We start from the raw sequence: 16775 nt of genomic DNA, 5'->3' as shown, positions 1-16775 counted from the left end.
TTTGCGGGACAAATTTTCCCAGCGGCCAGCTGACTTTTAATCAGCTGTTCGATGTAAACAAATTAAAATGTTTACCTTTTTTACCAAGAAAATTTCACAATATAAAATATTTTAGAATATAAAGAGCATTGTACAAAGGATTATGGCTTTAAATAAATTTAATTTCAATTATTTTCCATTTCCAAGTCCATCCAATAGTAAAAGGAAACATATAATAACGGCCCTATAAGTTCTTATAAAACATCCGTACGATAACCCAAAATTTGTACAAATTTTTACTGAATGCTGTTCGATAACAAAATTGTCCAGTACAAGAGAGCGGGTTGTGAGAGAGTTCTGTGACTGAGAACTTACAAATTTTTGCGGGACAAATTTTCCCAGCGGCCAGCTGACTTTTAATCAGCTGTTCGATGTAAACAAATTAAAATGTTTACCTTTTTTACCAAGAAAATTTCACAATATAAAATATTTTAGAATATAAAGAGCATTGTACAAAGGATTATGGCTTTAAATAAATTTAAATTAAAATTAATGTTTTTGTGCCTTTAATTTAAAATATCAAAAGCAACAAAAACAAGTAAGAACAGCGTTAAGTTCGGCCGGGCCGAACTTGTTATACCCTCCACCACGAGTTGTAATACAAAATTTCAGCAATTTCGGTAAAACAATGTGAAGCACCGTTCTATCGGGGGTATTTCAAAACGTCGATCTATACCGACAAATATCTGACGGAAAGTTTTTAGACTCAAAGAAAATGCAATACCAAATTTCAGCCATTTTGGTGGAATATTGAAGCAACAATCTTCAAAATACCGAAAATCGGGAGGTACCTTTCCATGGAGGCTAAATGAAGGCGTGGACCTATACGACAAATTTATAGGGGGAATTTGTATACCCCCAACAAAGGCTATATACCAAACTTCAGCCATTTCGGTGGAATATTGAGGCCACCACGTTCAAAATACCGAAAATCGGGTGGTACCGTTCTATGGGGGCTATATGAAGGCATGGGCCGATACCGACAAAATTCTGGAGGAACGTTTACTACCCCCAACGTAGACTAAGTACCAAATTTCAGCCATTTCGGTGTGATAATGAAGCTAAAACCTTCAAAATACCGAAAATCGGGAGGTACCGTTCTGTGGGGGCTATATGAAGACATGGACCGATACCGACAAAATTCTGGAGGAAAGTTTTATACCCCCAACGTAGACTAAGTACCAAATTTCAGCCATTTCGGTGTGATAATGAAGCTAAAACCTTCAAAATACCGAAAATCGGGAGGTACCGCTCTATGGGAGCTATATGAAGGCGTGGACCGATACCGACAAAATTCTGGGGGAAAGTTTTGTACCCTTAAAGAAGACTAAACTCCAAATTTCAGCCATTTCGGTGTGATAATGAAACAAATACCGAAAATCGGGTGGTACCATTCTATGGGGGCTATATGAAGGCGTGGACCGATACCGACAAAATTCTGGGGGAAAGTTTTGTACCCTTAAAGAAGACTAAATTCCAAATTTCGGCCATTTCGGTGTGATAATGAAACTAATACCTTCAAAATACCGAAAAACGGGTGGTACCGTTCTGTACCAAATATTGGCTCTCTATCTTTAAAATTGCGAGCTCTATCTTGATTTCAATCTTGCTGCGTACGTTATCGTACACACCTAATGTTGAATCGCTATCATTTGTACCCCGATATTAGAAACTGAAAATTGTTTAACCTCCTCCTGTTACATCTGAGTGTTACTTCCTCTCTGTTCTTTGGATCTTTTTTAATTATTTCATTATAAAGAATTTCCATTCTCCCTCCAATTGAATCGAGTAATTTGTGTGTGAAAATTGTCAACATAATTCCCCAGTCGCATTGTCGGCACTTTATATTTTGTTCCTTTTCCTTTGGGAGGTTTCTTGTTCTACGTTTGCTATACATTTCTTTCTTAATTGTTTTCCTTTGGTTAATTGTTTTTCTCAAGACACCACTGCAAAGATGTTTTACTTACTTTTTTAGAGATGGTGGGATTTTATTGTCTTCTTCCACTGCCGCCGAGTGTTGGCGTTCAGTTTGTCTTGTCATAAACGACAAGATGAATTACTAAATATTCTTGGAAACCATTATTGGACAGTTGAGAACAAAATCGCTTCATCAAATGAAAAATGTTTAGTACAGCAACAAATGGTTTAAAGCTTGTTAAGGAAAGCCGGCATACAAGACATTTCTCATAGACATTTTTCTTGAGAATTTTAATTTGTGAAAATAAATTGTTAAGTTTAACAGTATTATATTCAGAACACTACAAATAAATAAAAATCAATAATTACTTTAATAAAAATTCGATTTCAAATTGTCTGGCTTCCTTCCTCTTATTTTGCCTGCCTTATTGGCAATATATTTTGTTTATTTATTTGTTCATTTAAAGTTGTTGTTGCTAGTTTTTCAATCCAAAAATATTCATAATACAACAACTTGTTGGATCATATATTTCAAACATGAACGCCCAAAATATCCGCCGCACTATGTATATAAATATATACTATGTATGTATGTACGAGTTTGTCCATACCTCTTATTTACCAGACATTCTGACTAGGGCGGTTATGTGTTTCTGTCTATTCATTGGTTTGGACGGAAATTGTAGAACAAAAACAACCACAACAACAAGATTTTCATTCATCAACAAACCTCCCAAGTGTCCAGCTGGACCATATGGTTGTTGTTGTTGTCTTTGGTTTTTTTTATTAAACACAAACATCTGAAACTTGGAAAACTTGCCAAAATAAGAAATATTTTCTACCGGTTTTTTTGGCCAGTTTCCAGCCAGCCACGCGTATTTCTGTTTTCGTCATATTTTTTTCGTTTGTAACTCAAAAATAAATTAAAATTTATTTCTATACAAATGTTTGTAGTAAACAATTTATGAATGAATGTCTGTCCGATCATTAGGGGGCCTCATTTTAAAATGGTATCTAATTTAAATATTGTTTTTTCTCTTCTTTCAGAGGCAAATTTGCCGCTGTACGCCGGGCGATACACAAAAATTCCGGTGTTCATTTTGCAGCCAAATTTCTTAAGCGGCGAAGACGTGCCCAATCATCCGATAAAGAAATTAAACATGAAATAGCTGTTCTAATGCTGTGTAATGATGCCGATAATATTGTCAAATTAAATGCTGTGCATGAATCACGTTCGGATACAGCGCTATTATTAGATTTGTAAGTACAAAACACCATACGGAAAATTCTAAACTAATCACTTTCTCCTTTTCCTCCTCTCCTTGCAGAGCGACTGGCGGTGAATTACAAACATTTCTAGACAATGAAGAGTGTCTGAATGAGGGCCAGGCACGCATTTGTATGCGTGAAGTACTTAAAGCATTACAATTTTTGCACAAACGATCAATTGTTCATTTAGATTTAAAACCACAAAATATTCTATTAAGCGGAGAACGTATTGAAGGTAAGTATACACCATATACCAGCTAACTCTAGTTACTCATAATGATCCTTCTTTTGTTGCAGATGGTCTAAAATTGTGTGATTTTGGCATTTCACGCGTTGTTACCGAGGGTACCAATGTACGTGAAATTGTTGGCACACCCGATTATGTGGCCCCCGAAGTCCTACAATATGAACCCTTGTCCCTGGCCACCGATATATGGTCGGTGGGTGTTCTAACCTATGTCCTTTTGTCGGGGTTCTCACCCTTTGGCGGTGAAACCAAACAGGAAACCTTCCTTAATATATCACAATGTGCACTAACATTTCCGGATAAATTATTTGGAGGCGTCTCATCGGCAGCCATTGATTTTATACGCAAAGCATTGCGAATAAAGCCAGGGTAAGTTTTGAAACCAACCAACCAATTGAATTACACAAATTGAAATTTAATTTGTTGTTATTTTTCCAGAGATCGCATGACTGCTGCAGGATGTCTCGAACACATTTGGCTTAAAGACGAATGTAGCATCGATAGACATATTTTCAATAATAAACTAAGCAATAAGCAGCAATTGGGCCACGATGAGGAGGAGGATGATGACGACGTTGATATTGATGGCGATGAAGAAGAGGATAGCAGTGATGATCATGCTGGAGCTGGAGCCGAAGAAGCAGCAGATATTGACAATGTGACAGAGCAACAAGTAGATTTATCTCACAATACAAGCAGCATTGTCGAGGATCATCATCATCATGAGGTAGTAGTAGTTGAAGAAATAGGAAATGTTAATGATAAACCCCAGGCTATAAGTGTAGACAATTCCGAAGAAGAAGAAGAAGTTGATGATGATTTATTGAACACCACCAACAACACTAACAACACAAGTTATCAACAACAACAACAGAAATACAATAACACAAATGGTTACAACAACACCACTAGCACAATCAACTCAAACACCTCCACCAGCAATGGTCATGCCAGAAATCATTTAAATGGCCACATCAATGGTCATGCAAATGGTTTAACAAATGGCCACACGGCTTCTTCAAATGGCTTTGCTAAAACTTCAGGAACAAGTAATGGCAGCACAATGTCATCATCATCATCAGCATCGTCGTCTTCCAAGTCAGCCAAACCGATGAACACCACCACAATCAATAATTACACACCCCCAACAACAGCAACAACAAAAACTACGGTGGTTCACAATGTGCCAGCAACAACAAAAGCCATTACAATACCCCTTAGCAATGTACATCATCAACAACATTTCACAGCCTCAGCAACAACATCACCACCGTCGCTGGATCAACAACAACAACAACAGTTTCTTCACATACCGGCCAGACGCCAATCATCTGATTCCAATAAAGAAAACACCTTTCTAACTACCAAGAAAATTTCACCCTCCACAAATGGTGTTGGGGGCGTCAGCAGCATCAGCAACGGCATTAAGAAACCTCATTTAACAGTTACACAACAATCCAATACCACAACCACTGCAACAATACTTATCAATCCCACATCAATGGGCAGCAATTCTTCTTCTATGATACCTTCTAACATTGTGGCCACCATAACATTACCCCCCAATGCTGCAATGACATGCAACAATTCCACATCATATTCCTCGTCGGCATCCTCTTCCCTAAATGTTGTTAGTCCCACAAATTCTGTTTCTACAACAACCGTTACTAATGGCACCATGAACAACAACAACAACCATAATTCTTTTTTCCCAGATGCTCCTACTACACCCAAAGTTATACGCAAGGCACCAAATTCGGACACATCTCCCACCTCGGTTAAGGCTTTAGTGAAGAAATTCCAATTGGAGGGTGGTGAACAGCCAATGAACCCACCAGAATTTGCCACGAACGGTAGCATCTGCAACGGCGGCAGTCCCAAACAGCCAGCATTTGCTGCAACAACGACGACAAACAACACAACGATGAAAACAAACGAAACGAAAACGAAATTCATCAATGGCAGACCATCGTTGCAAAATCCTCCGAATCATCATTCAACGGCCATTATTATAAACAATACATTGAGACGAGCCTCAGAACCCATAACGGCCATACACAGTGTTAAGAAGCTGGGCAGCAGCACAACAGCAACATCGGTTACTCCCGTTTCTATACCACCACCATTATTGGCCAGCAGTAATAATTTGAAATCACAGTGTGTCTATTGCAATTCCTGTAATGCAATAACAAATGCAGCTGGCATTACAACAATAACAGCAAACAATGGATGCAGGCATCCCTCGTCCAACAGCAGCAACAACACAGCAGTAGCAACAGTAGTGACAACAAGTGCGTTACACAAGAACGGTATTGCCTCCCCCTTTAGCCACAGTACCAAATCATTGATTAATGGCAGCGGTAGCAGCAGTAATGGTAGTCTTACCAGTTCCAGCAGTAATGGTACCAACACCTCAACAACATCATCGAATGCTTTACTATTTGCTGGTTCCAATCATACCTCGTCCTCGACCCACCATTCACACCATCATCCTGGACACCATTCGCACCATCATCATCATCACCATCATTTACACCATCATGGTGTGGTTAAGAGTGCTGGCGCTGCCACAAATGGTTTGAGTTTAGATCAGGGTATTATTTGTTAGCTAAGGGCCTCTAGGGCGCGAAGGAATGCCAAAAGTTTCTTTCATCGTTTCTTGTGTTGCATGTAGTATAGGGAGAAAAAAACGACGAAGACGACGACGAGCATTAATAATAATAATAAAACAAAACATAAAACTAGTAATAATTTTAGTAGTTATACACATTATTATTATAATAATTATTTAACAAAACGGAAAAAGTATTTTAGTTACTTTTTATGTTGTACAGATGGTGGCGGTGTAGCCTATGAAGAATTTGTTTAGGATGGCCCCCAAATATTTAGACCTATTTTAAACAGAAACAAAGTGTGTGCAATGATGAAATGGAGAAACGAAACAGATTTGTCATTAACCTTCTTGTATTGGTTAAGCCTTTTCTTAATTAAAGTTTTATACTTTTTCGCACATGGCTTTGAACTAATTAAAGAAGAGGTGACAAATGTGTGGTTTTTTTAATTTACATAAGGATTTTATTATCCCGGATTATAATAATAACAAATGTAGCTTTGTTTTTTACCTAATTATGGGTAAATTGTAACCTTTTCTTAAATTGTATTTGAAATTTATAAAATCTTATTATTGACCAGGCCAGAGCATGCATTCCAGTAATTGACGCTGGATTTTTTAATAAACCACAATGGGCCTGGTATACTTTATTGTAATAAAGACTGAATAGAGAGGAGAAATTTTTACCATTTTCAAACGTAAGTCGAATAGTTTTTATATTGAAAAATGTTATTTTTTCTTTTTGTAAATTTTCAAACGCACAAAGTTAAGGACATAAACCTCCTGAAGCATTCCAAGTGAACCAATTCTGTAACCGTTACCGATAACAATCGGTAAAATGCTTAAAATGTTTGTAATTAACGAACATTTTCCGTAGCTTAGCGATTAAAATAAAGTAATGGCAAAGATCTACCCATAGGAACAGTGATGACAACTTTTATTTGAACCTCTTATTCATAAATGTGCGTCTTAATTTTACCGATTTTTGTCGGTAACCAAAAAGAGTTACAGAATCGCACTACCGATCTATTCATTTAAAAATTGTTTGTATTCAAAATTATTTTTTTGGTGAAGTTCAAAATAGTTCATATAGTATATTTGTCCCTTAATTTATACCACTTCAGAATACATACGACTGAATAAGCAAACGATTTTTATTTGTTTCATTTTATAATGAAATGATTTCAGCAGAAATTTAAGAAATTTCCTATAAGTATCTGGTTGTCTCCTTAAATATTAATCCTCCATAACTTCACATGTGAATGATTAGGATTTTGAATTCCCAAAGTACTCAAATTTGTCGTAATTACAATTTTGTTAGGGAACTCCTCAAAATACCATGCCTATTCAAGTACTTTTTCCATTTCTGCCATTTTTATTGACTCCTTAAATATTAATCCTCCATAACTTCGCATTTGAATGACCACCCAAAGTACTCAAATTTGTCGTAATTACAATTTTGTTAGGAAAGTCCTCAAAATAACATGCCTATTGAACTACTTTTTCCATTTCTGCAAGGGTGCCTACCATTTTTATTGACCTTTATTCTTATATAAATTAACTAACATCTCCGAAGGGAAAAGGGAGACTTCTTTCGCCTCCTCCTTTAAATCAACTACCATTGAAAATTCCCCCAAAATTTCCCTTTCGGCATTTTAAGCATTTTTTTCGGAGTCACTGACTAACCTCATTTGAAGGCGAAAGAATATCCTCACAGAAAACTTATTTATTTTAAAATTGGGAATATAGAGAGAATTTGTTTGTTCATAATTTTCACTTTCTTATGGCCTGTTTCTCTTAGACGAATCTAATTCAATTTCTTTCGAATTACTACCAAACTCCAGTTGTTGTAGAAAATTTTTGTTTTATTGAAAATAAAAACAAATAAAATATTTTTCAAAAACATAAGTTTGGTAGCAGTTCGAAAGAATTTGTATTCAAATCGTCTTAGTGAAACAGGCTATTAGAAAAGTTTTGATAATTTTGTTAGTTTAGTTTGAATCATTCCTCTCCCTGTTGAATTATGTGTTGCACATGTTATATTTTGGGAACTTTTAAGGCGAATATTTGAAATATGCCTGATACCCGGATACACTTCAATGTGTCATTCCCAATATAGCGCTGAAAAAGTAGCTACTGAAAAATAGACATTGTGGACGGAGAGAATATGTTACAGAATTTTAAGGAAGATAGTGAAGAATGTAGTTATTAAAAGGAGGGAGTTCGTCCTCGCTGCAGTCATCTCAGATCCCCGAAAAGGAGAAGCAGACATGTTGGCTCGGTTTGGCGGAAGGCTTTCAAAGATTGTATTTAGTCTTTACCAATGATTCGCTGTCTTCTGATCGTAAGCATTCAACAGCTGCAGAATATATTTCTGTGTTGCTTTTTTATCTTCGCATAAAGGTAGAATTAGACATGACATAGCCATAACGCCATAACCATAGAAAACCAAAACCCTATTGGTTTCGTATGGCTATGGCATTATGTTACAACTTATCGAATACATTGATTTCCATAGGTTTGGTTCAATCAGCTGATTGATATGGCCTTATGGCGTTATCTTTATGTCACGTCTAATTCCACCTTAACGTGCAAACAAGTAGACTTTAACAATTTCTTTTCTTTCTCATTTGTACGGCATTGATCGTATTCTGCAGTGAAAGATGTGGTTCTTCGATTGGAGACGATTTGGCCAGATTGCCTTGCATACCTTCGAGCTGGATTCGTTGTGCCAAATCTGATTACCATTATCCGGATATATTAGTTCTAGCTGCCGCATGAAGTGGCAAAGAGGTGGTTTGATTCAGTTGTCGATTGCAATATCGGTTCATTCATTTCCTTCGATGTTGCAAAGATTGGGGACCCAACACAAAGTAACGATTAATTTCCTCCAGCATCGCGTTTTTGCGTATTGAAGTCATCGCGGAAATTATTTTTGACATCAAAAAGGAACAAGTCTCGTTTAGGGGCACCTCTCCGATCGGGCTGAAATTTTTACCATAGGTAAGTCCTTAGGCCCTGATCGCGACTATATATATCTTTCCAGGGGGAAGTCCATAATTCCCGAGATATGGGTCTTGACATTTCGGGAAAGTCCTACTTTAACACCATTACTTTATTTATGGACACCTCTCGGATCGGGATGAAATTTTCACCATAGGTAGTCCTTGGGACCCTGATCACAACTATAAATATCTTTCCAGGGGGAAGTCCATACTTCCCGAGATATGGGTCCTGACATTTCGGGAAAGTCCTACTTTAACACCATTACTTTATTTATGGGCACCTCTCGGATTATCTGAAGCAAAAGTCGTAATAGCAAAGAAAAGTACTCACCACGAGCTTTAAAATGATACCCATATTGCCCAAGTAAAAATAGTAAAATGTCAAGACCCATATCTTGGGAAGTACGTACTTCCCCCGGAATAGATATATATCGTTGTGATCAGGATCCCAAGGACTACCTATGGTGAAAATTTCAGCCCGATCCGAGAGGTGCCCATAAATAAGTTAATGGTGTTAAAGTAGGACTTTCCCGAAATGTCAAGACCCATATCTCGGGAAGTATGGACTTCCCCCGGGAAATATATATATAGTTGTTATCGGGGTCCCAAGTACTACCTATGGTGAAAATTTCAGCCCGATCCGAGAGGTACCCCTAAACGAGACTTAGCCCATCAAAAAATATATTTCGGTAAAATAACTCGGTTAGTTGCTGGAGTAACCGGCGCGGACGGACATTCTTTACTCCAGCAATTAATCGAGTTGCAATAGATGCCATGTGCGTTTATCAGCCACCACATTTCATGTATTCTACCCACGTTTTCTTAACGTATTGGATGGCTACATCTCCCATATATAAAAGTACCTCCAAATTTCTAATATTTTAACAACATTTTTACAAAGTTTGTTGTATTTTGGCATTTCGAGTTCCTATTAGCCACAAAAGTTTCCTAACAAATATTCGCAACATGTGTTTTCGTACGCCATAAAAAGGTACCCCAGATGTCCAAGCACAAAATTGCCTCTAATTTAGTATTTCGTGTTCTTATGAGCCACAAAATTCCCCTACCAATTTTTCATTAAGATGTGCATTTATTTTTTGCCTGACAGACGACAGTTTCTGCATTTAAGAAACAGCTGATTGCTGGTAGACAACTGTTTTGTTGTTGTTTGCCCTGCAATTTGTTGTTTTCCCTGTGTCTCAGAGCTCTCTTACATGTATATGGGTTCTCTTTTACGGTATTGCCATATTGAAATACTAAAATGCACATTATATTCAGTTCAATTTTGTGCATTAAGAATGTGGATAATGCACGAATTAATTTGAATTAAAGGAGTTAATGCAAATTAACGCTACCGTCTGTCTAGGGTATATGGGCGCCACCTTGATAAGCATTTCTGCCTTGCACACTGAATACCAGGGTTCTATTCCCAGGTGGTGTCTCTTAAGAAAAAATGTGGTCCATTGGAACTGCGAAGTGAACGAGATACATAGTTCCTTTGGCACAACTCTACCGTTCAGACTCGGCTATAAAAAGTAAATCCAATATATCATTGAGCTAAAAGTAAGTTGGGTGCACCCATTTGTCCCTTCGGGAATGTTTGTAAGAATGTAGGTATGCATTTGTTAGCCATTGTTTTGAGAATATGATATCTTCACCTTTTTCGGTCTTCCTCAGTGTGGAGGCTAAAAAAATCGGTCGTAATATCTAATGTCCATTATGTTCATCCTCAGTTTTGTGGAATGGTAGTTTCTTAACTGAAAATCTTTGTCCTAATATTTATAAAATTTAGTGTCCTTGGTATGTATTATTCGTGATTTAACTGGCATGTTGAAATTGCTCCCGGATCCTTTGATTGTGATCCTACTGTACTGATAAAATTTAAACGTCTGCTCTTCAATATATTAATTCCATTACAGACTTACGCTTTACACAATAAAATTATGACCCATGGCGAAATAGGAAGGTTATCCATCAGTTGCTATAAATACAAAACGTCAAATTTATAGCATTTTTTTCTATTGTTTATCTTTTCTATGTGATTTCATTTACAATAATTCAGTTCGACAACTAAAATATTGATTTACGTTTTTGACGGAATACCTTCATATTTGGGCTTAATCATCAATGATTTGAAAATGTTTGATAACTATTTGGTAATTAATTTCTCCTCTGGTAATATCCGCCATGTCATTGTGGAACAAAATACCAATATTTTGCAGGCTTTTGAAAATAGAATAACAAACTTTAGCTGGTTTACTAAAGTAAATTTACGAAAATAAAGAAAGAAAAACAATATAAAAAAACTCCCAACATCCATTGCACAAACACTAACACAAACAAATGTTCACACAGGAAATGCAAAAGGTTTTATTAAAGGGTCGGTCATCCCAACAAAGTTCTCTTCATACATGAAAACGGTAATAAAAAACAAAAAACCCATTGAGTTTGAGTAAAAACTAGTTGGTAGTGTAAAATAATTAAAACAATTTAGTTATTGATAATACAAGATATACAACAAATAAAGGAATACAAGAAAGAAAGAAAGAAAAACACAGTATGTACTTTAAAATACTTACCCTGCTGCTATACAACCCACCCACCACGTCCCCTCTTTATTCCTTTAGACAAAAACAAAAAACATATCAAAATTCCCTTAAAAATGTTTTTAATGTATTTTTTTTTTTTATAACACTTTTCCCCCTTTGTGATCACAATCCTTCAAAACCAACTAACCCCCAAAATGTCCTAAAGGTCTCTTATTTGTGTGATTTCATCTATTTTTTTAGAATTATAAAATTAGTTTTCATTTTTTCTACATATTTTTGATGTTTATCTACTACGTAATAATATTCTTCTTTTTTAAGCTTATCCCACATAAAAAAGGTTAATTATATACTTATATTTAATTTTCTTATTTTTTTAATTTAAAAAATATTTTTTGGAGTATAGTCCTTAAATTTCATAAAAATCCCCCATTTTTTAATATAAACATTTAATTATTATTTTTTTAAATAAGTTTATGTTGTGTACTGTACTGCTTATGTTTGTCATTCATGATTGTTCGTATGTCTGCGCAAAGAGTATTCCAACTGGAGAAGGAATCTTTTATTATTATTTTGGAAATTCTTAAATAAAATAATAAAATGAAGAAGTAGAAAAAACTATGCTGTTACTAAATAAACAAATAAATTAATAAAAATAAAAAAATACCTGAATTCACCCTAAATCTAAAAAAACATACCACAGTTTGAAACTGTAACAAGTTTTTGGGCGAATTCCTTAAAAAAATTAAAAAAACAAAATAAATAAAATTTAAAAAAATATATTCACGATTAATTTAAATATTCTTTTTGTTTTTAATTTTTAGCTAATGTTAAAGTAATTAAAAAAAAGTTGTTAAAAAATGTCATGAAAAAGATACTATATTATATATGCCTACTATATACATTAATTAATTTATAAATATTAAAATAATTAAAAAAAAAAACACAACAAAAAACAAAGGAAATTATAGTTTTTAGTTATCCCATTCTATATATCTTTCGTTTCTTTTTTTAAGTAATATCCCAACAACATACACTAATTATTAATTAATTAATATAATTATAATTAATAATAATATTATTATTATTTTGCAGAATGCTGAAGTTTTTAAAGAAAAACGTTATACAAAAATTTAAACTGAAGAGAAAGAACTTAATAAAAATTTATTAAACAAAATAAAAAAACAACAACACTATTTTTTTTTAATTTATAAACAGTAGCCATATATGACAACTGATACTTCAATGGTTTTAAAATTTTTTACTTTGGTTTTTCTTGAAGAAAATGATTTAAATAATTTCTACTATACACAAATGTACATATCGCTCATTTATTCAAGCAGTACTATATTAATTAAAAACTTGTAGTTTTCTAGAACAAGGTTGCTACCTGAGCCAACGACTTCCATTAAATGATTGTGCAAGTTTTTATTGAGATTATTAGCTGTTCTAAAGTTTTTATGAATGCAATACAATAAGGTAAATACAGAGAAAATGTTGAAACTGATTACTACATACGGAATTTTTCACATTAAAAGCCTTTTGCACAATTTCGAAACGAAAAATAAAACTAATGAATACACTCTATACATATTTTTATTGTTATTATATTTCAGTTTAGGTTTCAATACAAGAACCAAATTTGAAACACCAATAAGTTTTCGTGGCTTTTGTTTTCATTTTATTTTACAAAGTGATGCCTCATTGATTCAAATACTAACTGAAATTATTTAATATTTTAAATTCAATATGATGGCATTTAAAATGTGGAATACAAACTAGCTAGTCTTTTGTTCGTAGCTACATTAGTTAACGAAAACAAACAGAACCTAGGATTGTAGCATGGCAGAACTACCAGGTAGTGGTATCACACCAGCTGATCGAATATGAAAAGTCAAATCCCTTTATAAAAAAATTATTTTTGTTGTAATTTCCCCAACAACATAAAGAAAGTTTTGACATAACATATTCAAAATTTTACGATGCCACTACCTGGGTAATTGTGCCATGGATTGTAGTGAAATTTTTTTTTTCAAACACCTGTCATTAGCTCAAGGTATGTGTAATTGTCAAAATCCAAGGCCACTTTCAATAATATACAGTATTGCGAAAGATATTAATGAAAAAATATGATAAACAATTTCTAAACTTAGGGGTCGATTATCATTGAGTGGAGTTGTCAGTTGTCAAAAATACTTTATGTATGGCAACCTTCAACTGAAGTTGCGAATCTCAGTTGACGAACCGGCTATTTTCAGCAACCAGTTATTTTCAGTTACAGTGAATATTTTCGAAGAAACAAGAAGTAAAATTGAAAGAAAAAAACATTTTTTTAACAATTGTTGATTATTTAATTTTGTGTATCAAAAATATGGTGAAAATAACAACAAAACAACAGTTTGAAATATTAATTGATAAATTGAGTGCCGACAACACCAAGGAATTTCGTTTTTGAATAAAAATTAATTTTGTTTTTTCCTTTTTCCCTCCCCCGTCAACTTCGAAACGATACAATTTGTCATCTATCAAGAGGACAACTTCCTTCAATACGTTCGAAAATGTAGATTGAGCCATGCAATTGTTGTAATCATATCCATAGGACTTTTGGTAACTTCAGTACATATGGTGCCATAGGGTTTTTTTATAACTTTCGGGCTGTTTTCTCAAGAAGTATGGACTTGCCCCTTTTACTGTCGTAATTGAGGCAACGAATGGAGGGTGTTTCAACAAAAATCAAATTGATTCGAGTGAATTTATCCAAAATTTTGTGTGGGAGGTACCCGAAGGAGTGGACAAATATAGCCAATATTCGAACTTAATCTATATCTGGTAGATATATTAGGATGTGTAACGTATGGACCAATTCGGTCACGCCCATCAAGAGTTATCGTACGCAGAATTTTCCGAACATTTTTGAACTTTGTGGAGGAGGTACCTGAAGGAGTGGACCAATATGGCTTATCTTCGCACTTAAACTAAGTTTGCACAAAATATAACGAAGACCACATTTTGGATCGAATCGACAGATCGGTTCGATAGTTATCTTGCGCTCCAACCATAACACACGGTGTCATAAGGTTTTTTGCACTTTTCAGGCTATTTTCTCAAGAAGTATGGACTTGCCCCTGATGAAACTTGTACCGTCGTATGGGGGGCAGTGAATACAAGTTGCTACAACAAAAATCAAAGTGATTGAAGAACAGGTCTTAAAGTGAAATTATCCAAAATTTTGTGTGGGAGGTACCCGAAGGAGTGGACCGATTGAGTCCATATTGGAAGCTCATCTAAGTGTGGCAGAACTTTCACGATGTGTAAAGTTTGGATCAAATTGGTTACTCCCTTCAAGAGTTATCGTGCGCACAAATTTTTCGAACTTTTGTGGGCGAGGTACCTGAAGGAGTTGGCCGATATGGGCTATCTTCGAACTTAAACTAAGCCAAATGTTGGACCAAATCGGCTCATCCGTTTGAGAGTTATCGTGCGCACCAGACAGACAGACTGACATTGGTAAATCGACAGCCTAAAGGCTGAGGGTATAAAAATTGGATTGTGGTGAAATTTTTTTTAAACACCTGTTATTGGCTCAAGGAATGTGTAATTGTAAAAATCCAAGGCCACTTTCAATAATGTACAGTCTTGAGAAAGATATTAATGAAAAAATATGATGGACAATATCTAAACTAATTTTAGAATTCTAGCAATTGCGAAACAGAAACAAATGTTATAATGGGGGTGTAAGTAGTCCCTATGAGAAAAAAACTTCCGACACATACCGATGAACTAATATTGGAAGCTTTAGCAGCAGCTGCACTATGCATTAATTCAATTTAGAAAACAATAAAAGTTCTTTAGAATTGGAAAATAAAATATTAGAACAATTTTTAATATTAAAAAATATAAAAAGTCACTTGTTGTTTGTCGGCTGGCGCTCCGATGTTATTTCTGATGTGTCACATTTCTTTTAAGACAGACAATGTCTGTTTCAGAAATTGCAAGAATGTATTATGTATAGCTCTGTTCCAGAACTAAAAAGTTTTTACAATTTTTACCACTTTTACAAATTTTGAGTTCCCGTACACAAAATTTATATGAAAATAGTTTACGACTTTTACAACTTTTACGACTTTTATCACTTTCTAAAGTACGGGAACAGGCCATATATTTGAAATTTTTACTATTTACTATTTTTGCTTTATACAAATACTAAAGATAATTTATTTTTATTTTGAAATTTTGCCTGTTAGGGCGTAGATCATTTTAATGTTAATTTTTATTAATTTTCGTGTTGGATTTGAAAAAACGTTCGATGACAGAAAAGCCACTACCACAGCCGATATTTCTGATGAGAGCTGCATAACTAACAGCGAAACTGGTCACATAATTTGGTGGTAGTGTAGGTTCGAATCGTCGGTTATTCTTTTTCACATGCAAGAAAAACCTTCCTTAAGCTCAACTCCAACAAAAAAAATAATAATTATTTATTTTTAATTTAATTTTAAAAGAATATCACATGATTAATTTATTGACGTTGCGGAAAAAATCCGAGGGAAATATTCATGATTGTCGATGTTATGACAAGAAATTGTAAAGATCGAATTTCATTTTTGTTAAATAAAAAACTTTGCAAAAGAGAAAAGACATAGTCAATTTTTCTAAGTGTCAAGAGAAATTCAAAATTTGAAAATCCTATCGGCGCCAAATAAAATGTCTGATGAGCTCGGTAACTTTCGAATTCAGGGGCCTAATTAAGCGGTGTACACACGATCAGTTTTGACTGTCGATTTTTCGGAAATATCGATAAATGTCAAACTGTCCAGCAACCACAAAATATTTTGTGGTTGCCTGATGACTGACGAAAATGAACGGCCACACTGGCAAGCAGCCGATTATTTGAGCAAAACTGACAGTCAAAACTGATCGTGTGTACCTCACTTTACGACATTCCATTCGATCGACACGATAAAAAAAACGGCATGACAGGACTCGATTGAAAACGTTCTACAATGTTATCGATTTTTTTCGTTAGTAACCGGTAATCGATCAGGTAATCTTCAGAGAATATTATGAAGGTAGACGCCAAAAAATGTGTTTATTTTAAAACAAAAACTAAATACCAAAATTTTGAATGAAAAAATGTAAAT

General features: G+C 34.7%; 1 protein-coding gene across 2 annotated transcripts in view; it reads left to right on the top strand.

Annotated features, from left to right (window-relative positions):
* The window catches only part of Drak (Death-associated protein kinase related), a 406575-nt gene extending 394277 nt beyond the window's left edge, over positions 1–12298 (top strand). For both annotated transcript variants that reach the window (XM_073975883.1, XM_073975884.1), the window contains exons 3-6: positions 3004–3216; positions 3285–3460; positions 3523–3841; positions 3911–12298. In XM_073975883.1, coding sequence (XP_073831984.1) covers positions 3004–3216; positions 3285–3460; positions 3523–3841; positions 3911–6080 — 2878 coding nt within the window. In that variant the 3' untranslated portion in view covers positions 6081–12298. The remainder of the gene's footprint in view (positions 1–3003; positions 3217–3284; positions 3461–3522; positions 3842–3910) is intronic.
* Positions 12299–16775: the final 4477 nt, after the last annotated feature.

This window comes from Musca autumnalis, unplaced genomic scaffold (assembly GCF_047663935.1).
Source record: "Musca autumnalis isolate F117 unplaced genomic scaffold, ASM4766393v1 scaffold_3, whole genome shotgun sequence".
Taxonomy (NCBI): Eukaryota; Metazoa; Arthropoda; class Insecta; order Diptera; family Muscidae; genus Musca; species Musca autumnalis.
This window is presented reverse-complemented; position numbering and strand designations above follow the sequence as displayed.